The 23,137-nt window shown below is 42.6% G+C and overlaps 1 protein-coding gene across 1 annotated transcript in view; it reads left to right on the top strand.

Annotated features, from left to right (window-relative positions):
* The window catches only part of AFF3 (ALF transcription elongation factor 3), a 365,437-nt gene that overhangs the window by 217,769 nt on the left and 124,531 nt on the right, over positions 1-23,137 (top strand). The window contains exon 7 of the mRNA XM_068138610.1: positions 3,672-3,723. Coding sequence (XP_067994711.1) covers positions 3,672-3,723 — 52 coding nt within the window. The remainder of the gene's footprint in view (positions 1-3,671; positions 3,724-23,137) is intronic.

Here is a 23,137-nt window from a genome sequence, read left to right on the forward strand (position 1 = left end):
CAAGGAAATTACTCAACAATTACTGTCATGGGCAAAACAGACTTAGGAAGTTGCTTTTACTCCAATCAAATTGGAGTAGAATTATGAGAAATAAATCTAAATCTTACAAAAACACCTTACTCCCATCCCTCCCTTCTTCATGGATTCAACTTCATTCCCGATTTTTATACCTCTTCCCCTGTGGCAACACAGTGGGACAGAGAATGGGGGTCGTGGTCGGTTCATCACATATTGTCTCTGATGCTCCTTCCTCCTCATATTCCTCCTGTGCTCCACCAAGGGGTTCCTCCCATGAGAGGTAGTCCTCTATATGTGTGTCCTTTCCATGGGGTATAGTCCTTCAGAAACAGAATGCTCCAGTGTGGGTCCCCTGCCAGGTCACGAGCCCTGCCAGCAAACCTGCTGCATAGTAGAGTTCTCTCTCCATGGGTCCATTGGTCCACATGTCCTGCCAGGAGCCTGCTCCGGTGTGGGCTTCCCGCAGGTTCGTAGCCTCTTTCAGGCATCCACCTGCTTTTGCTGCAGATGGGCATCTGTGCCACTGTTAACCTCCATCAGCTGCTCCAGCAACTGGAGTACCTCTTCCATTCTTTCTTCACTAGCCTTGGTGTCTGTAGAGTTGTTTTTCTGACATATTCTTACTCCTCTCTCCAGATGAAGTTCCCATTGTGTAATTTTTTTTCCTTCTTCTTCAATATGTTATCACATAAGCACTACCACTGTCACTGGTGGGCTTGGCCTTGTCCAGCATCAGGTCCATCTTGGATCTGGCTGGCACTGGCTCTTTTGGGCATAGGTGAAGCTTCTAGCAGGTTCTCACAAAAGCCACCCCTGTAGCCTCACTGCTACCAAAACCTTGTCATGCAAACTCAATACACTATATGAGAAAATGCTAGCAAATGGCACTATGTGGGAAAGACATCGAATGATCCATGTACTGAGTTGTCCAAATGCACATCTTGAGAGTCTAAATCATCTGGTACTGCCCATTGCACCATGTCTTTCTTGGAGTGGATCTTGAGGCTGTCACCTGCAGTGGTCTTTCACATGGATAATATTTTCATTTTTCTCATCTTTCCCCCCCGACAAGGAAATCAAAGCATTTAAGAACTATAATTGCTGAAGTTATACTGCTTTGTCATCATAAATATTTTCTCTCCCAGTTAGTCAGAAAGGGAAACTTTACTTGGTTCAGTTGAGTGATTAACCTGAATTTCAGCTCAGAGGATAAAACTCCTCTGACCACCTACTTTTCGATGGGAAAATCCTACAGAAGTTCATTTGACATACATTTTGAAGTGAGAGAAATCTGGGCACATCTCCTCTGGTTATATCTAAAAAAGATTAGGAAGGGTGTTGTATGAGATGAGTTAGAAACTAGCAAAGAACTCCCAGCTTGGTAGCTAAGGATCTGTGGACTGATGATTTCTACCATGTGTCTGTGGAGGCATTTGTGTGCATACACACACTAACACACAGGCGCACGCACACTCACATCCATACCCATTTCAGAAGACATACACAGTGTTTAGCACCTGAAATAAAGTGTGTTAACAGCAGTCCTAAAGCCAAATGGATAGCATATACTTTGTCAGTTTCAAAAAGACTAAGAAAAACAAAGGATTAAGTAAATTTGCCCATAAGAAGAAGCCAGAGATAGGAAAGATTTATCAGTTTGGCAAATGCCAGCCTCCCACAATGGTACCTGCATGCATTTGACAGGTTACATGGAAAACGGAAAGTAAAGCTTAGTCTGGCCAAGAGTTTGAAAAAACCCAAGTTGTTCTGATAGTTAATTCCCTTTTACATATGCTTATCAAAAAATCTTGTCTGTGGCATTCAACTGTGCTTAGTTGATACACATTTTTAAAATTTCTATGATTCAGTCAAGTGAGAACAAAGTTGGTAAGAACTGATAATGCATTAATGGCCAGATTTTCTACTCTGATAGGCTGGACTGATGCAATTCTACCATCTGTACAGAATTCATCCTCCTCCTCTTCACAGAAGTATGTTAAGTGACGATTAGCATAAAAGCAGCTGCAAATGTAGGGTAATTCATTAATATCTAGTTTGGCTAAATCATAGAGATTCCCTTTTCTCTCTCCTCACAGTACTTACACTGTCTCCCTTGTTACTGCATTAACATACACTGTAGAAAGTAGAACTGATGTGAACTCTGCTGGCAAAGCACTGAGGAATCCATATGCCCTCTCACACTCAAACCAGTGTTCATAGTAATAATTAATCACTCATAAGAAGCCTAAATTACAAATACAAAATCTTTGAATATATGCCAACTGTTACTGTTGGTTTCTTGTTCCAAATTACCATAATACAGATGAGCTCCAGGGCTCCAGGCACCCTAAGGCTGACAAACATACACTAGCAACATCTTTCTAGCCCATAAGTTCATCTTCTGGATATACCTTCCGTGGTCTCTGATAAAAATTAAATGTGATGTACAAATTGTAAAGTGGATGTATTCCATACTGTGTGAATGTTTCACTTATGCCTAGATTTTAGGTGCTTTTAGCTGTCCTCCTGCAGTAAGTGCTTAGCTTCCCTAAAGCTCCACAGTGAGGCATCGGTGGTTCTGAAGTCATATGGAGTTTACATCTGCTTCCAGTAGATAGCTGTCTACAGCAAGGGAAGGACACTGGTAGCAAATCCCTGCTTTGTCTGAAGGCAGCAGCAAGTTTTCCAGAGGTTCCTCTTACAGCTGTTGCTGGCACCTCAATGTTGTATGGAATCTGATTCATAATCATAGCATCATAGAATTGTTAGGGCTGGAAGGGACCTCAAGGATCATCTAGTTCCAACCCCCCTGCCATGAGCAGGGACACCTCACACTAGATCAGGTTGGTCAGAGCCACATCCAGCCTGTCCTTAAAACCCTCCAGGGATGAGGCTTCTACCATCTCCCTGGACAACCTGTTCCAGTGTCTCACCGCCCTTACGATGAAAAACTTCTTCCTAACATCCAATCTGAATCTACCCATTTCTATTTTTGTTCCATTCCCCCTAGTCCTGTCATTACCTGACACCCTAAAAAGTCCCTCACCAGCTTTCTTCAGATACTGGAAGGCCACAGGAAGGTCTCCTCAGAGCCATCTCTCCTCCGAACTGAACAACACCAACTCTCTCAGCCTGTCTTCATTGGAGAGGTGCTCCTCAACCTTCATTTACAGTAGCTGAAGATCATATCCTTAATCTGTCAAAATTAATGTGAACCAACACATCCATTGGCAGAATTGTATCCTAATCACTGCCTTACTAGCTCCTGCTGATGCTGTTTTGCTTTGTATGATAAAATTTCTGTTTGGGGAGAAGGGGTTTGGAACAGGGGCACAGGGAAATTCTTTCCTCTATGCTCCAAGGTCCACTACACCTGGTATAACTTGTGTCCTCTATGCAGCCTCTCCTGTGGAATTTCCTTGCCTGACATTTTCAGACTATATGTGACAGTGACAAGAAAGTGACAAGTTAGGGTTGACTCATTGCTTTTAAATGATCCATAGTGCCCCACAGCCCTGTGATCACCTCAGCAGCAGCTAGCAGGTGTGGCAAGAGCGGTCAGTGTCTGCAAGGAATATTGCACTGGCGTGTCTTATCTGAGCAGTTTCTATGTTGATCCATTTCTGATGTTATTTTCTTCTTCTCTTTTAAAGGGAAAAGTGATGTAGAGCCAAAGAGTCCAGAGAAAAGTGCAACCAATACATCGTAAGTCACTTTTGTATTTAAGATTGGAGAAGGCAGATGTGTTTTTATGAGATTTGTTGGGCAAAACAGAATTTGTTTGTTTTCATTAAGATAAAGCACTTTCACTGATGCTTTTACTAAAATGGCTTTTTAGATAATGACTACACATTAATTATGCCTACAACTTTTGCATGCTAGTAAGTCAGGGATCTTTGCAAGTGAAGTGGCTCCATTTCATGCTGAATAGATAAGAGATTATTTTTGTGGGTGTGTGAGGCTGGCTTTTTCAACCTTACTTCAGCATTACCTTAATGCTGCTGGAGTTTGTCACACTTGCTAAAAAACATCATGTCACATATGCCTTTGATGTACTGATGTAATTTTAAAAGTCTCCAGTCTGCAGCTTCACCTCTGAATTACTTGAAATCCAATTACAGCTATCTCCAGTCTCTCACGATTTTGTTGATGTTTTTGAATTAACAAAAGAAGTCAAGAAATAGATAGGAACAGGCACTTGTAATATATCAGTGTCCACCTTCATTCTAGTGCAACAATGGAAGCTTTTACCATTTTTAACTCTAGCGTTCAAAGGACTGAATTGTTTTGCCAGCATAAACCAGTCTATGAAACAGATGGGATGGAAGTTAAAAAAAAATAAATTAAAAAATAGTGTCATTCTCTCAAACTGAAATAGAGAAGTGAATTCCTGTAATAACTACCAGTGAGGAGCACTTTGAATTTCTGCAAAACTATTCACCTTTTTAATCCTATTTGAGGGAGAGAAGTTCTTGTAACAGTCAGTCATGTGAATTTTAGAGTGAATCTTGCCCATATTTTATGTTTTCTGATTCCTGTTATTTAAATTCAGAGCATTCTATCAAGTAAATCTCAGAAAGTGTCACCATTTGTTACATGTCCAAAAGTAGTCACAGAAGGAGGTACAATAACAGTGATTTATTGTGGGATGTTTTGATTTCTGCTGCAAATACGCATTAAAAATATTCTGGAAATTAATCTGGAGGAAGATTTGACATGGTGTAAGGAATGGCTTGCCCAGATTGTGTTGTAGAATGTAATTACAGCATGTGAGCATATTTAGCCAAATTTATTAAATGAATTAAGCATTAGCAGCCTTATGCTTTCTGATAGCTGGGAATGGTTAAATGATGTTTCCAATAATTACCATTTTTAAATATAATATTGCAATAAAGACCAAAAGAAGAAGAGTTTTAATGCCATCTGGAGGTATTTTGGAGAAATGAACACATTTATTTTTGCTGATATTTAGCAATATGTAAAAATTAAGCCATTTTCCAAAGAGGTTTTTCTAGATAGATGGTATTTTATTTACGTCTTTTCTTTATGTCTTCTCCTACACTGGATTAAAAATCACGTAAGATCTCTAAACCCACACAGGAATATGGGTTCAGAGATATACCCCAATATGTTTATGGTTTTGGTTTGAGACCACATACTGTGTCATATGGTGTGGTGTATTAGAGTCTTGAGTATCTAGTTAGGTTTAAAAGTTCCTTACCTAATAAGATATCTTAGTACAACCTTCTGAAACTGTGCTGTCTACTAGATAAACTATATTTATAATGCTTATCTTTATTATATTTAGTGTATTATAGTGCTTAGTATATTTAGTATAATTAGAATGCTTATCTTTAAATTGTTACTATATGCTAAGGCTATCCCACAGCAGACACTGGTTCCCAGAGCAATTTTCAGAAGTAGAAATTACTGCTTACAATTGCAAAATTATTTCATTTGAGAAGCAGAGGTCCCTCTAAATTGAGAAATTGTTTGTCTGACAAAGGAGATAGGAGAAAAAGGTGGAGATGAGAGGAAGGAAACCAGCAAGTGCTGTGCCAGAAGGAGGAAGAAACAGAGAGGGATACAGCTAAGCAGGAAAAGGAATTGCAAACACCAGTTTTTCAGAAAAAGATACAAAACTGAGAATAGTGGATGAGAAAACAAAGTCAAACACTGGAAATAACAATGAAGGGAGAAAAAGCTATTAGTAAACTCAAATATATGTATTATTGAATAGAGGGCTGAACTTTGCAAAACAGATAATGTTTCTTGTAATCAGACTACAAAAAAAGACAGGAAGCATTAAAGCAGCTTTTGACTTTTGGATGGCAAAGTTGTTCACCTGAAAGCTGTATAGGTGGTATTTTATGAATGCCTTCTGTAAATATCCATAGTAGAGGTGGTAACTGTGGACTTCAAGATCTGTTTTTATTTGTTTGGAACTCAAGAATAATTCTTTAGAGGATCCTTGGGAATAACTTTGCAATATTTAACTCTTAGATATTTTTCTTCTTTATGTGAGTCTTTGTGGCAGTTTAGGCTAAGTGCCTGTCGTAGGGTTGGAAGGGTAAGGCCAAGAAGCCTCCTCCCTCCCCCCTGTAAAGTAAAGGGAAAGAAAATTGAAGGGAAAGGGAAAAAAAACCTCACAGCTGAATTAGCAAAGCAGTGGAGCTGTATATTTACAAAGCAATATAGGATATGCAGGGAAATATATACAAATTTACAATATTTACAATATATACAAAGATATACAATAAAGTAGCACAGAAATGAGAGTTCCCCCCTCTGCTGAGGGGGTTCCCCACCTCCGCTCTCCCCTCTCTCCCCCCTTTCCCCAGAGCGGGTTAGAAAGAGAGAGAAAGAGGAAAAAAAAGTTAGAACCAGTTATGTGTTAATTGGAAAGCAGTTAATACAGGCCTTTGCAGGTTTATCAGTTTCAAGGCCAAAGCCTTGGCCGAAAGCCCAGCACAGAGAGCTGCTGCTGCTCGGCGGAGGAGCGGAAGCAAGACTAAAGATAAAAGTGCCGGAGTGCCCAGGATACCCTCCTGCACTCCCAGTTCAGAAGGTGCTTCCTCCCACTCTACCAATGAAATTAGTTTAGATCCTTCTTTTCGTTTACCAACTTCCGTCCACCATATTCCCTTTCTTAAGGGGACAGTCTCAAACAGTCACAGTGCCTCCTGCTGCTGCCATACAAGATACACCTCTGGTGTCATGGGTGTCCAGCCCAGTGGGTGGACACAGGAAATAGTGTATTTCATACCCATAATGTCCTGTTCTCTATAAATCCATCAGCAAGGTCTCATACTATCTTTCTTCTCTCCCTACTCCCCTGAGAGATGCTTTCCTATCTTGTAATAGTGGGGAGTATTTCAAGGCCTCTTAGGCCTGACTATGCCCAATGCCAGGAGGAGAAAAGGGACGGGGCAGTCTCAGACCTGGCCAGCTGAGACTAGCCTAGCAGTGACGGGGGGGGGAGGGCAGGGGGAAGAAAGAGCCCTGGGGGTTTTGGGTGTACCCTCAGGTAGGGAGAAAGGAAATGTTTTGGGAGGCTTTTGGGTATGCTGTAAGGGACTCTGTGCTTTGGGTTTGTCACTATGCTTGTAGTTTCTGTAAAACGCTACTGCTTTTCCATTTAAATTTTCCATCACTTCGGCAATTCATTTGTGTGAGTCTCATTTTTCTGCCCTGGTGGAAGGCAAGGAAGGATTTGCCTGGCCTCAAACCAGGACAGGCTTCGCCCTCAAATTTGCTGCACTGTCTTCTTATGTGTTGCACAAGGAAAACTATATATGTAAAACTGCAATTATAGAAGAATTGACTTACGCATTTACTAAGCTAAGGAGCTTTAACTTGAACAGATTTCTGAAAATGGTAACTAAATCAAATGGTATTCCTGCTATATTATTATTAATAGTAATAATTGCAGTGGTGGTCTGGAGAAGTCATTGATGTCTCATCCCTGAAAGTGTTCCTGGTCAGTCTGGATGGGACTCAGTGCCAGGCAAGATCATGGAACAGGTCATCCTGAGTGCAATCACACAGCACTTACAGGATGGCCAAGGGATCAGGCCCAGCCAACACGGATCTAGGAAGGGCAGGTCCTGCCTCTCCAACCTGATCTCCTTCTACAAGCAGGTGACCTGCCTGGTGGATGTGGGGAGGCCTGTGGATGTAGTCTACCTGGACTTCAGCAAGGCCTTTGACACTGTCCCCCACAGCAAACTCCTGGCCAAGCTGTCAGCCCATGGCTTGGACAGCAGCATTCTGAGCTGGGTTAGGAACTAGCTGGAGGGCTGAGCCCAGAGAGTGGTGGTGAATGGTGCCACATCCAGCTGGCGGCCAGTCAGTAGTGGAGTCCCCCAGGGATCAGTGCTGGGCCCCATGCTCTTTAACACCTTTATTGATGATCTGGATGAGGGCATTGAATCGATCATCAGTAAATTTGTAGATGACACCAAGCTAGGGGCAGGAGTTGATCTGCTGGAGGGTAGAGAGGCTCTGCAGAGAGACCTCAACAGGCTGGACAGATGGGCAGAGTCCAAGGGCATGAGATTGAACACATCCAAGTGCCGGGTTCTGCACATTGGCCACAACAACCCCATGCAGAGCTACAGGCTAGGGTCAGAGTGGCTGGAGAGCGGCCAGGCAGAGAGGGACCTGGGGGTACTGGTTGATGGTAGGCTGAACATGAGCCTGCAGTGTGCCCAGGCAGCCAAGAGGGCCAATGGCATCCTGGCCTGCATCAAGAACGGTGTGGCCAGCAGGAGCAGGGAGGTCATTCTGCCCCTGTACACTGCACTGGTTAGGCCACACCTTGAGTCCTGTGTCCAGTTCTGGGCCCCTCAGTTTAGGAGGGACGTTGACTTGCTGGAACGAGTCCAGAGAAGGGCGACGAGGTTGGTGAGGGGCTTGGAACACAAGCCCTATGAGGAGAGGCTGAGGGAGCTGGGTTTGCTTAGCCTGGAGAAGAGGAGGCTCAGGGGTGACCTTATCACTCTCTACAACTACCTGAAGGGAGGTTGTAGACAGGCAGAGGTTGGTCTCTTCTCCCAGGCAGCCAGTACCAGAACAAGAGGACACAGTCTCAGGCTGCGCCAGGGGAGGTTCAGGCTGGAGGTCAGGAGGAAGTTTTACACAGAGAGAGTGATTGCCCATTGGAATGGACTGCCCAGGGAGGTGGTGGAGTCGCCATCACTGGAGGTGTTTAGGAGGAGACTTGACAGGGTGCTTGGTTGCATGATTTAGTTGATTAGGTGGTGTTGGGTGATAGGTTGGACGTGATGATCTTGAAGGTCTCTTCCAACCTGGTTTATTCTATTCTATTCAATTCAATTCTATGCTATTCTATTCTATTCGAGCAACCAATCTAGTGGAAGATGTCTCTTCCTATAGCAGCAGGGTTGGAACTAGATGATCTTTAAGATCCATTCCAAGCTAAAGCACTCTGTGATACTGAAATGTTACAATGAAGTAAACTAACTCATGTTGATGTGTAGGTGTGATGTCCCAGTTTTTTTTCTGCTACCTTCTGTTGACCTTTCTCAGGTTTCTTCTCTTTCCCACCTTCTCAGACAGACTTTTACCCCTGGTTCTCAGGTAGTCATGAACACAGACTTTCTCTGTTCTTTTGGGGGTGTAGCAGCTTGCACCTGTGCACAAGATGATGCAAGGACCTGCAGTGCATGTGTACAGGTGGATGTGTGAGTGCATATGCCTGCATCTGTCTACAGAAGTGCACATTCTCTTCTCCTGTGTACATGGAGATGAGCATGCCATTGCAGACCCAGATGCTCCTTTTTAGCACCCCTGCCAGAAGTTGCCAACTGAACTCCTTTAACACTTGAGAGAGGGAGCTGGCAGGGATGTGTAAGCAGAAAGGTATGTGAGGAGCATGAACACTGCTGGGGGTCCCTGTGGATAGAGAAGTCCTGCACCCTCTTGTGAGGTGTCGCTCCTTCGAGAGTGGCCTGAGGAGTCCAGTTGGCAACTCATGGCAGGGGTGTTAAAAAGGAGTGATATTGATGTAGCAGAAATGGCAAGTTCAGGCCTGAGCAGGAGAAACTGTGGATTCATTTCACTGTGAATCAGTGTTCCCTTGTGAAAATGGAACAAAGAGCAACCAAAAAAAAAAAAAAAAAAAAAAAAAATCCCAAACCACCAAAAAACCCACAAAACAAGTCATGTTGGCCTAGATAAAAATAACAAAAAGATATGAGGAAGAGCAAATTAATGTTTCTTTCTGACACGTCTTTTTTATTTTCCTCAGGTAGGTTACAAGCTGCACACTCAAGCCAAGCTTGTATGACTCAATGGCAGTTAATTCATGCCTGGTGCAGATTTACTACTTCCATCCAAACATTATTTATGCAGCTTCAAAGGACAGGTTGATTACCCTCCTGAATCAGGCAGTGAGGTACTTGTGAACCAAATATTTAGATGAAGTCTTCCCTCAAGATGTTACTCCTGCCTTGTCCACTGGGCTTCAGGTCTTCAGAAACAGATATAACCCTGTGACCTCAAGCCCTAGGGCCAAAGGTGATACCAGTAACCTTCAAGAGTATATAAATCTAGAGTGCAGGATGCATGGTGTCCTGTTCAGAGGGATTTGGGTACAGTAAATGCATCATTCTGAATAGCATTCTGCATGGTTGGATTTTTTTCCTGTATTCATCAGCTCTCTAAATAGACTTGGTATGACATAGTTGTCCAATGATAATAATATTTAACATTGGGAAACTAGAATACTTTAGATGATACACATCAATTGATGCAACATCCTAATAAAGCAGATAAATAAGGGCATTTTTTACAGTGCTAGAGACAGCTAAGATGGATATAAGAGAATGAGAATGGTACGAAAGCAGGGAGGAAGTCTGAGCAGAGCTGTGTCCTTTTGCATGGTATTCCTGTGGCCTTCACTGTCCCAGCATGCACAGTAATTGCCTGAGCTGGCACTGAAGAACTGCAATAAAAGGTACAAACAATACAAAGGTGTTAAGCTGTCTGCAGTCTTCCCCAGCTGATTCATGTTCCTTGTAATTGAATGCTTTTAAAGCCACAAGAGTTCTGGATTTGAAGAGGGTTTTTGTTGTACTCAGTACAGATAACTCTATGGGTCATCTAGTTACACCTTCACTGAGCATTTCTAAACTTTTAGAACTGTTCAGAAATACCCAGCAATGTTTCATTCTTTTGGGTTTGTGATAAAAGATTTGATTTTCAATGGTCAGAAATCGTTTGTGGATTTTGTTACAAACATCTAATTTATGTTAAAATCTTTTCTCCCCGTGGTATTACCAGCCGTAGTCTAAAAGGTCTATATTAAGGATTGGAGGAAGGATGAAGGAAGAGTGCTCTCTTCTGTTCTTTAGTATTTTCAGATACAAGATTATAGTCAGTCTTTGGCAATAATGATCCTTCCACTAAACCTTGGAATGTTGCAATTAAAACTTGCAATTTTATAAAACTTCTGTGCAAGGAAAAGTGATTCCAACCAGTGTGCATGTTTCAGGGGACCTGGCAGTGTCATAGAAACTCATCCCCAAGCTGGAGGTCTGTGATCTTCCATCCTCCCATCTGCAAAATATGACAATAATTCAAAAATGGCACAAATAACACAAAGCACTCGGCAAGACTGCTGCTCTTGGGATGACTTTCGATGTCCTATTTGTTGTGATGTTCTTCAGTATCTTTGTGTTTGCAAATTATTTCCAGTTCAGGCTACCCAAGGTTAATCATGCCTGACTGTGATTCACTGCTATGCATTTACCTCAACATTTCCAGTGCACTTACTTAAGATATCAGGGGTTGCAACTAGATATCTTGGTGCTGTCTCTTTATTATCCCTCCCACAATTGTGTTCATGCTGAGCTGCTCCAGACTTTTCCCTCCCTTTTTACAAGAGAATTAACTAAGATTGAGGGAGGCTTTTGTAATTTATGGCAGACATGCAAGTTTTGTCCTTTGCTAATGCCCTCTGAGAATCGCACCATTCTCAGTGTATGTGATTGCCTGCTTGCTTTTGCCACACAGAAATAGGTGTTGGCTCTGTTCTTTCTCTGCACTGGTCATGAGCATCACTTGGAGAATAATTATCTCAGGAGGTTCTTCATTAACAGTACTAAATTTAGCATCCTCCAAGCTGCCCATTTGCAGATATTAGTGCTAGAGGCTCTTGCCCAATCAGCAGTTGCTCATTGTTCTCATCACCCTGATACTCCTTGAGAAGGTGTCCCGGTTTGAGACCAGGCAGATCCTCTCTTGCCCTTTGAGAGGGGCAAAAGAAGGACACTCACACAAATGGATTGTAGAAGTGATGGAAAGTTTACATGTTCCAATACAGAGGTAGGTCACATGAAGCAAGAACAATAGTGACATTGCTCTGAGTACCTGTTTCCCATTTCCTTCTGTGGCAGTTTAGGCCTGGTGCCTCCTGTTGCTGCCACATAGGTTACACCTCTGGTGTCCTCCGTGTCCAGCCCAGTAGGTGGACACTCCAGCAGCAGAAGCATGCTGGGACCATAACCCAGAGGTCAATGGATCGAAATCATCCTCTGCTACCAAAATCTGTCCTGGTTTGAGGCCAGGCAGATCCTCTCTTGCCCCTTGAGAGGGGCAAAAGAAGGACACTCACACAAATGGATTGCAGAAGTGAGGGAAAGTTTAAATGGAAAAGCAATTAGTGTTGTACAGAAACTACAAGCATAATGTCAAAAGAAACCCCAATCACACAGAGTCCCCTATAGCATACCCAAAAGCCTCCCAACACTTCCCTTCTCCCACCTGAGGGTATACCCAAAGCCCCCAGAGCTCTTTCTTCCCTCTCCCCACCCCACCCCTCATCCAGCTAGGCTAGTCTCAGCTGGCCAGGTCTGAGACTGCTCCTCCCCCTTCTTCTCCTGGCATTAGGCCTAGCCAGGCCTAAGAGGCCTTGAGATAATTCCCCACCACTACCTGATAGGGAGCATCTCTCATGGGAGCAGAGAGGGGAGAAAGAAGAAGTGAAAGACTTTGCAGATAGATTTATAGGGTGCAGGTTTTTATGGGTATGAAACACGCTATTTCCTGCGTCCACCCACTGGGCTGGACCCTTGGGACACCGGAGGTGTAACCTATGTGGCAGCAACAGGAGGCACCCAGCCTAAACTGCCACACGCCACCCCTTATTTCATACCATAATTCCTGCACCCAAAATATATCCAATTAGGCATCTTCAGATGACAGGTCTAGCAAAGTCCAAGTTTTCATCTAGGCATCCTTCCAAGCAGTCTCTCATTCAAGCTCAGGTAACAGTCCATTCCAGTTCTTCTACCTCATCTGATGGAACCTCCCACTGCAGAATTCATTCTTCTGCAGTGCAAGCTCTTCATGGATTCCATGGATTTCCATCCACGTCTACTCAGCTTGGGGCCGCGGCTGGAAAGTACTGGGATTGGGAAAGGTCCGTGCAGTTTATTGAAGGCTCAGTGTGCTGTTTCCTGGAGGGGTGGAAAAGCAGTCAAAGAGCCTGATTGTTCTGTCTTGCTTGCCCTGAGGGGTGGAAACATGTTGCTGAGTAGACGTGGATGGAAATAAAGGTTTGGTTGAGAAGTTATGAGGTCACTCCTGGTGCCCAGGATGTCCATGGAATCCATGAAGAGCTTGCACTGCAGAAGAATGAATTCTGCAGTGGGAGGTTCCATCAGATGAGGTAGAAGAACTGGAATGGACTGTTACCTGAGCTTGAATGAGAGACTGCTTGGAAGGATGCCTAGATGAAAACTTGGACTTTGCTAGACCTGTCATCTGAAGATGCCTAATTGGATATATTTTGGGTGTGAAGCCCCAAAACAGATAGCTTTCGAGAATGTGAAGCAATTGAAGGAAGCACAAACCACATAGAGCAATAAATCGCTAAGGCCTGGGACACTGTGACAGAAAAAGGAGATAAGTGATAAGGGCTGACGAAGTGAGCATGATTCAGAACCAGAAAGGTCAAACTGACCCTAACAGCCTTGTCCAGTCAGTAAAACTAAGCCAGGCATACCGGGAATTGACCACCAAGAAGATCCTCAAAAGAGATGTCCCTGCCCACGCTCCACCTACACCACGCCTCTTATGAATATGTATGCAAAGATATGATTATGTATGTGATCTGATGCAATACTACGTCCAAAACTGTATAAAAGACATGCTTTTGTTACGGGAAAGGCAGAAATCCATTTAGTGATTTCTCCAACGCGTTGCTAATAAAATACCTCCTGTCTATCTGGCTTAAACTGAGTCTCTTAGGCAGTTATTCTTGCCTTTTGGGGCAAAATTCGGCATCAGGTGCAGGAATTATGGTATGAAATAAGGGGTGGCATGTGGCAGTTTAGGCTGGGTGCCTCCTGTTGCTGCCACATAGGTTACACCTCCGATGTCCCAAGGGTCCAGCCCAGTGGGTGGACGCAGGAAATAGCGTGTTTCATACCCATAAAAACCTGCACCCTATAAATCTATCTGCAAAGTCTTTCACTTCCTCTTTCTCCCCTCTCTGCTCCCATGAGAGATGCTCCCTATCAGGTAGTGGTGGGGAATTATCTCAAGGCCTCTTAGGCCTGGCTAGGCCTAATGCCAGGAGAAGAAGGGGGAGGAGCAGTCTCAGACCTGGCCAGCTGAGACTAGCCTAGCTGGGTGAGGGGTGGGGTGGGGAGAGGGAAGAAAGAGCTCTGGGGGCTTTGGGTATACCCTCAGGTGGGAGAAGGGAAGTGTTGGGAGGCTTTTGGGTATGCTATAGGGGACTCTGTGTGATTGGGGTTTCTTTTGACATTATGCTTGTAGTTTCTGTAAAACACTAATTGCTTTTCCATTTAAACTTTCCCTCATTTCTGCAATCCATTTGTGTGAGTGTCCTTCTTTTGCCCCTCTCAAGGGGCAAGAGAGGATCTGCCTGGCCTCAAACCAGGACAGATTTTGGTAGCAGAGAATGATTTCGATCCATTGACCTCTGGGTTATGGTCCCGGCATGCTTCTGCTGCTGGAGTGTCCACCTACTGGGCTGGACACGGAGGACACCAGAGGTGTAACCTATGTGGCAGCAACAGGAGGCACCAGGCCTAAACTGCCACAGAAGGAAATGGGAAACGGGTACTCAGAGCAATGTCACTATTGTTCTTACTTCATGTGACCTACCTCTGTATTGGCACAATCATTGCCTTTTGGTTTCTTTCCTTTTCTTCCTATGTTCTTTCTTGCCCCTTGTGTCTCCAATGACTCACAGCCAGTTATTCAGTAGTCAAGAAGTCCTGCTGATTTCCCCTTCTGCACATGGGAAGACTGAGGAAAAGGGGTTACAAGGTGCTTCCAGAGAACAGAAAGAAGTAGTCTCAAATACGGGAGATCAGCTTGAGTAAGTGCTGACAATGCACCTACCAGCTCTTAGACCCCAGGAAATTTGGTCTCTCACATCTGGCTGATGTGGTCTTGACCTTAAGTCTCTCAGGGAGCAGCTGCAACCTGACTGAACACTGGAGATGGAAGAGGAGCCTTCATCCCACCTCACTCCATCAAAAAAAAGCCTAATGCAAGTTATTTAAAGTTAGCCTTGACTTCCCCTCATCTAAAATAATAATTAGACTATCATTGCAACTATCTGTTGAAAAATGTCGTGTTCTCTAAAAATGGCTAAGACCCTCACTCAGAACCATAAGGGAAATGAGTAGTAGTTTCAAGTTTATAATGCCAGACTTGGGTATTAAGTGGTATATGCCCCGAGGAGTGCCAGGTGTAGGAAGATGATGGGGAGATTGGGACCTGCTGTCTGTCCCAGTTGCATGCAGACTTGGTGAGCATGGACAGCCCCTGCCCCATCACCACTCTCCCATCTTCCCCCCAGAGTTTCAGTCCTGGCTTAGGGTTCACCCGATTTAGAGTAGAAGGATTTGACTTTTGTCTTGCTGAACTGAAAGAAAGGATAGCAAAACCAAAAGGGGCAAAGCATGCAAACTGCAGAGGTAAAAAAATACTCCAGGGATACCTTTTCAATATCCTTCTGTTAGTTTGCCAAAAGAAACATGATGTGTCAAGGCAAACCAGCAAATAGCTAACAGATGGGTCTGGGGGACAATGGAATGAGAGAAATCCCTGCAACTGTGGGATTCAGTTCTGTATAAAGGGCTGCCTAAACTTCTATGGCTTTTAACCTGCTTTTAGCTTTCAGATTAAGATACCAAGACAAATTCCCAAACAGTCTTTCACAGTTCAGGTTGTGGGCATTTTAGACAGCAAGGACACCTGCAGCAGACACATTGGCCAATGATTTGGTGATGCCTCTTTTAGTAACTTCATGGGCTCTACTGAGGACTGTCAAGAGACTATCAACCTGCTCACAAGCCACAGATGACACTCCTTTGCTGAGAAATGCAACTTCTAAGGGATGGCAGACAATTTAGAATTACATCCTTTAAGTTAGTTTTTGAGATGGATTGTTTCTGAGAACATCAATGCATCAGTGTCTCTGATGTTTCTAAGAGAAATCACGCAGTCTATGAAAACAAACAAAAACCCACACGAAAAACAACAAAAACCAAACAAACCAAGGGAAAAAAAAAAAAAGGAAAAAAACCTTACTGTGATGAATGAAGACAGTGTTTTTCGGAATAATGAAGTCCTGAAAATTGTATAAGTGAAAGTCTGATGTTTATCCATGAGCCAATTCACTGCCAGAAGAAGGCTGGCTTCATTGCACTGTTCCACCTGATTGCTTGAGCCCCAGCTTTCAGGGCTAACCCCTAACACTGTCAGACTGTCACTGCTCAGGCAGTCCAGCAAGAGCTGCTTACATTTTTTAACACACTCCATGGCTCTCATATTGCCATGAAAAAGTTATTTTTTTCTGCCCTCTCCCCTGAATAATTACCTTCAGTCCATGTGTGAAGCATTTTTCTCTGTATTAAGTATATAGATCACTAAAAACTACAGTTCCACCATAACTTTCCACTTCAAGAAACAAAATTATTTCACTTGTGGGATGCATCAGAGCTGCTCTGGTATGTCACAAAGCTGATGTGAACCTTGTCTACCAATTCCTAATGTCTTTTGAGCAGGTGTTTTTGATTTTCCATGTACAATGCTGCTGATAGTTCACAAAAATTTATTGATACCAACAAAATTATCTTCTTCAAATGCTGTAAAGATGTTTTTTTGAAGAAATTTGCTTTCACAGGTCTTGTCTCAATCTGTCTTTGAGCTTTAGCAAAGTTAAGGAAGAGATATTATTTGTGATACTTTTGATATAGGCACAGCAGTTGAAGTTAAGACAAGTAAAATATCTTTAAATAACATATAAAGTCACACAATGGCTGTAACAGCAGATGAGATAGGACTTACGTGGTTGGTTTAGAAGGAAAACACCTGGAAGACCAATCTGACTTTATTTGCAGCTGTGGTTTTCCTGGGACAAAATTTAGCTTCTGTTGAGTTTGAGTCAGACAGAAAAAAGCTTTACCTGAGATGTCAATAGGAATGGGGGCAGATGAATGCTAAATAAAAGTGCTCCTGAGGTCCGAAGAAGATTTGTGATTGACTTGCATGAGGTGAGATAGGGCCTTTGTTGTCCTATTTTTAAATGCTAGCCCTCTCTTTTAACAGATATATAAAATAGCTTGAGATAACCACCCTTATCACTGGAGGATTCAGCACAGTTTTATTTATAAAGTCCACTTGATCCAGATCCTCTTGTTTTAGCACCTTCACCTTTACTATCTACCTGCATTCTGCACAGTGGAGAGAAAAATAATTAGCCATTAGAAGCTGCCCTTGTTCTAATGTCACCCTTGGCTCAAAGCTGAAGGGGAAAGTGATTTAATGCAAGAGAAACCTTCACTTCAAAACACCAACTTTTGTCCCATTTGAAAACTTAGTAGAATGTTGGGCATTATTTTTAATTTCATACCAAGTCAAAAGTGCTTCTGTAACACTGATGTTCACTTAACATCACTTGAAATAAAGCTGACCAATTAAACTGCCGAAAATGTTGTCATTCATGAGGAAATATTTTCCTGTGTTGCACCAAAAGCCTTTTTTTTTCTTTTCCTTGTGCACTGTTTTCATTGGAATTTGTCATTTGTAAGGGACTAACTGGGAATTTTAAATGTATTATGTATTAGCTCTGAATACAGTGGTTAAAGAACGGTTGCCAGGAAAATCAGGAGATGCAAATACCTGAGAAGTCTGTTTCATCAGAAATGCCACCAGGAAGGCAGGCACCATCGACCTTGCTCTGTATTTTTCCTCTGAAGAGAATGATAAATGGAAGCTCAGCGTCTCTCACACTGGAGTCTTGATGTGTGTGGTGTTTTACTGGGCTAAAATTCCTGGTTGCCGGGGTAACAAGTTTTGGAAATCCTCTCCCTGGAGGAAAGCTGCTGCAACTTGAAACCTGCCTGAGCTGATGCTCAATGGGGCACACCACTGCTGGGTGCAGAGGGCTGCTGGCTTCGCCAAGGGATTTTAGGCAGGGAAACAAAATAAAATGGGTCCAAAAGAAGAGAAAGGCAATCGGGAATGTTCAATAGTTCCAGGCTCTCATAACCTGGCTTTTTTTCCCACACCATCACCATGTCCCGTCAGCCAAAGGATAGGGAGTTACCTTGTCCTGAGGCTGAGTCTCTGGGTGATGGGAAGATGAGAGGTGTGTGGTGCCTGGAGCATGGAGAGAGGCAGAGGAGGGTGAGAAGAAAAGAAAGATACAGGATTCTGGCCAGCTGCCAAGAAAAACAGCTAACATTTTGCAAAAGAGAAATCGTAAGACTGAGGTCATAGTATGGAAAAAGTCTGTTTCACAGACTTTTGAGCCTGAATATAGGCCAAGTTGTGGGGTGGGTTTGTTTGGTTTTCTTTTTTAAATGCAAGTATCCTATTAACATTTGAACACTAAAGTTCGTCTAGGAATGGAAAGATTTTGGAATTTGCAGTGCCTTAGTTTTCATCTGTGTTGGTACACAGATATATTTTTTTAATTACAAGAAAGTGGTGTTTTGCACGAGAAGCTCCCTTCTTTTTTTTTGCCTTTAACTTGTTTTACAGCTGTGAAGACCAAATTAAGAGTATCTAAAGAAATGCCTGTTTCTTTCACATAGTGACCGATTAAAAAGAAAAAGAAACTTTTATAGCTTGGTGGGCAACTTATTATTTGCCATGCAAAATACAAAAAGATACAGAAATGTGAAACAATGATGAATTTTCCTATGGAAAAGTCCTACCGTTCAGCTGTGGATAGCTGTGATTTTTTTCAAACCTTTATAGTAGCAAGCTGACAGTTTCATGGCAAATTACTTCTCATACCTAACTAAACAAATTCTTCAAGTTTTCCTGCCTCAATCTCTGGATTTGGATTAAATATAAATGTGGATATTTTTTTAACTGGGGGAAAAAAACGCTCTGGATTTGTTAGGATGCTATTGCAAGCAAGTTTTCTGGTCTTTGATTTGCTAAGCTACAACTGGAATCTGCCTTCCTCAGGGTAAGAATATTTCCACGTTATCATTTCACTTGCAGTATTTTAAGAGGGAGAATATTGTATCTCAGTACGTATTTCAACTTTGTGCAGTCTGTTCTTTGTTTAGCATGCAGACAAACTTCATGTCCCAAAAGAGATGTGGAATATATTTACTGGCAATTTAGAATTGATGATAGATTTGACAAGCAAGCAGGGTGACACACTGAAGCTGTCAAAGCTGGAGATGAATCAGGACAAAGGTTTGGATGAAGTGTATAGTTCCTGAGATTCAAAGGGGTTATACTTACAGATCATTGCAAAACCAAGGTAATTGTATCAATGACTTACAACACTAAAAGCTAAGTTTTTCCAAGAGAAGGGAAAAAAGAAAAAGGGTTTGATTGGCCCACAGACTTTTTATGGCAAAATAATGCAAAAACAGCTGGCATTTCTGCATGCTGATTTTTATTAGTTTTGTAAGATATTTTGTTAGGATCCATTTGTACTGAGTCCCCCTTGCATGGCATAAACTGTAAGCAACTGTAAGTAGAGAGAAGGAATTTCTTGACATATTGCTTAAGAGAGACACTCCAGGAGGTGTAATAGATCAGGTATACCAAATTAGAACAGAACTGATCTGTTACCTGATAAGCATGTGAATTTACTATGTATTAAATTGTATTAGAATTCAGTGCAACGATGGGTGAAAAACCTGTACTTTTACCATCAACTTTCCTACTATCAATGCAAAGCAGACAAAACAGCACAGATAATCTCTTTATTTAATGGAGTGATACAGACAATGGATGAGTAGATTACCCTTTTGTTCTCTGATGACCAGTCCTTGATGAACATTTTTAATGGCTGACTTTTACGGGTGCAGAGGAGGCCTGCCTGAAATCCCCTAGGAAGATGAGGCAGGCAACCCAGACAGGTGACCTGTCTTGACATAGTTTAGAGTCCCAGCACAGCAGAGTGAGGAAAAGGTCCAATTGGGAACCTCAGAATGTCACAGAATGTAATCTCAAAAATTGTTTGTCATCACTCTGGTCTGTACTGTTTTTAACTGCTGGAAGTAAGAATTCACATGGCTGCTCATGCAAAATCCACATTTTCCCCATAACTTATACAACCAATGTAATACGAGACACAAATTTGAATACTTGCAATCTCTGTAAGCAACAGCAGTTTCTACAGGTTTCTGTGAAAGAAAGGATGAAGCCTTTTGCCACACACTGTTAAAAAAAACCAGGCTCTTTCTCTGTCACAGATTAAGGTTTTGATCTCACAAGTAATTATATACAAGTACGATCCTTTCCAGCAGGACTTCTTTCAGCTTTTTTGTTGTTTGAAAGACCAAGACTTCTTGTGGATACCTAGACTTGTGTTTATGCAGTGTTGCCCATCTCCAATTCAGTTAAAAAGCACTTCACCATGAGCTGCATGCTTTACTCTTCACAGAGTCTGGGTCAAAATAGGAGGCCTGCTACAGTGACTGCATGTAGAAAGACCAAGGGGAAAAAAAAGTAGATCCTGTGTTTGTCAGGGTGGAGGTCTGCTTCTTCTCCCTGTTCTCAAAGCTGCCACTTGAGCACTGACCACTCTGTTCCACAGCACTGTAATCCCAATGCAGCTCCAGTGAGCAAGTGTTCTAGCATCAAGGCTAGGAGACAAATGGTCGCTCAGAAAAGGTATCCCTTCTTCCTCTGAAGAGTGGTGCTTTCCCAGGCTTTGTATTCAAGACAAAGGAACTTCTTCTTGATCCTTTCCCATAGGTTTCCTTGCTCTTTAAGAGTGGTTTGCTGATATCACTCTTCAGCAAGCATGCTAACATAGGAAGCCGTCCAGCACCCATGGCAGCCTCCCATGATTGATGCTGAGTAGCTAGCAGTCAGGAACCGAATTTCCAGCCCTGAAGCCTGGGAGGTAGTGGAAAAGAGGGAAAGGGAAAGATTAGAGGTGTAGTAACAGAAGACTTGTCAGCCAGATAGGATTTTGTGAGTTTCATTATTACATGTAACACATAAGATGAAACAAATAGATAGATATATATAATACATAAACAGTAAGACGTGAGCATATCTTAGTTCTTTTCATGCACTTGTCATGCACTCAGAGTTTCATCCAAATAAACCTCTGGTTCTTTTCAAAGAGTATCTTAAATATGAGTTGCATTAGCTTTAAAGACTTACCAGGGACAGAACAGTCCAGGCTGACACTCCTGATTTCCAATAAGGAAGCAACTGCACAAATCTTACCCTTTAGTTCTGCAGCTCAGTTAATCAAGTATTTGATGTCCCAAGAAGCCGCTGCCTCCCAAAGCCAAGGAGCCTCCAGGTCCTATTCCCATCTTTGGCCACCAGACACAGTGACATGCAGAGACTTTCTACCCATCACACTGTGTTACACAACTATTCCACTCTTCCCAGCCCACAGAGTTGGTGAAATTAAATAGCATGAAAAATTAGGGTGGAAGCATGGCTGGGTAACGTGTGGCCTCATTTGCAGCTACAGGAGAATATCGTAGCACTAATATACGTTTGCTGCTTTGGCAGTGGGGGCTCTGTGCGTGGGGGGGTTGGTGGAGGGAGCCCAGAAGCACAAACCCTGGGACCACCTGTACACCCCCACATCCTTGCCCACTCTCCAGATATCCTCAGGCATTTCAGACCCTATGGCAGGGTGATTTCTGATTTATCTTTCCCTGTCTTGTCACCTGCTGTGCATCCCATGCCATGCACCACCTCTCTGATTTTCTTTCCTTTTTCTTTCTTACTGCACCCTCTCTGCTGCTCTTCTAACCAACCCCATCCCTGTTTTGTCAGGTTCATCACCTGCAGAGTTGTTTGTTCTTGTTTTTCACCTCTGATGGCCCTTCCCTTCTCCATGTCCCTGTGTCTTCTGAAAAACAGAAAAGAAATAAAGAAATATATGAGGCAAGGGATACACAAATATACCCACAGCAGCTTAAGTTCCTCAGTTAGTGCAAGTGCCTCATCGCTCGCTACTTTCTTCTTTATTCCTTGATTCCTCTGTCTTGTCATCTTGGCACATTGCCCCAGTCTTCCTTTGAGCTACATAGTTTTCCATTATTTCCCTTTTAATAATCACACCCAAAAAAAAAAAAAAAAGTGAGAAATTAATATGGAGAAAAGTTTTACTTAGCTACAAAACACTTTTATAACTTTCATCATGATTGACAGAAAGGTTTATTTAATCACATTGCCTTTTCTGTCAGTAGATTATTTAATGAGGGAGTTCTTTTTTTGATTGCACAGGAAATGTGGAAGCATTTGAGAATTTCTGATGTGCTATTTACTCATCCATTATGTTGGGAATAAGTTTAATTTCAATGTCAGTGGTAGAATTAATAATCATAACAGTTATCTGTCACAGTAGGATCTGTTTGGGGATTTTCTCAGCAAATCAGCATATATCCCCTTATTCTTTCACCAGAGAGGGAAGTTTTAAAAAATAAGTAAAATTTTAACATGTTTTTGTTTTGATTATCCCTTCCAGGCTGCTGCATATCAGGATCTCAGGTAGTGATAGGACTAGGGGGAATGGAATGAAGCTGGAGGTGGGGAGATTCAGGCTGGATGTGAGGAGGAGGTTCTTCTCCATGAGAGTGGTGAAACCCTGGAATGTGTTGTCCAGGGAGGTGGTCGGGGCCCTGTCCCTGGGGGTGTTTAAGAGCAGGCTGGATGAGGCTCTGTCCAGCCTGATCTAGTGTGGGGTGTCCCTGCCCATGGCAGGGGGGTTGGAACTAGATGATCCTTGTGGTCCCTTCCAACCCTGAATGAAACTATGAAACTATATTTTCAGGCTTTAATTCAGCACTGAGTCACTGATATGAAATCCTTTACTAGCATGAATTATCTCTACAGTTTTTCCCCACTTATTTCAATTCTGAGTTTCTCAAACACTTCCATCAAGGATGACTCCCCCATCAAAGTGCACCCTCCCTTCCTGGAAAAAAGCGAAACCAGAAGGAACAAACAAGCAAAAAATAAACAAAACAAACCCAAACCATACCAAACAACCCCCACACACACACACAAACAAAAACAAAAAAACCACACAGCACTCCTAGCTTTCCAGAGATAATGTAAAATCTCTTTTTTGTCATTCATATTAATTTGGGATGGCCTATTT

This window comes from Melanerpes formicivorus, unplaced genomic scaffold (genome assembly GCF_026170545.1).
Source record: "Melanerpes formicivorus ecotype bairdi unplaced genomic scaffold, bMelFor1.0.p_v2 SCAF_1, whole genome shotgun sequence".
In the NCBI taxonomy this organism is placed as follows: domain Eukaryota; kingdom Metazoa; phylum Chordata; class Aves; order Piciformes; family Picidae; genus Melanerpes; species Melanerpes formicivorus.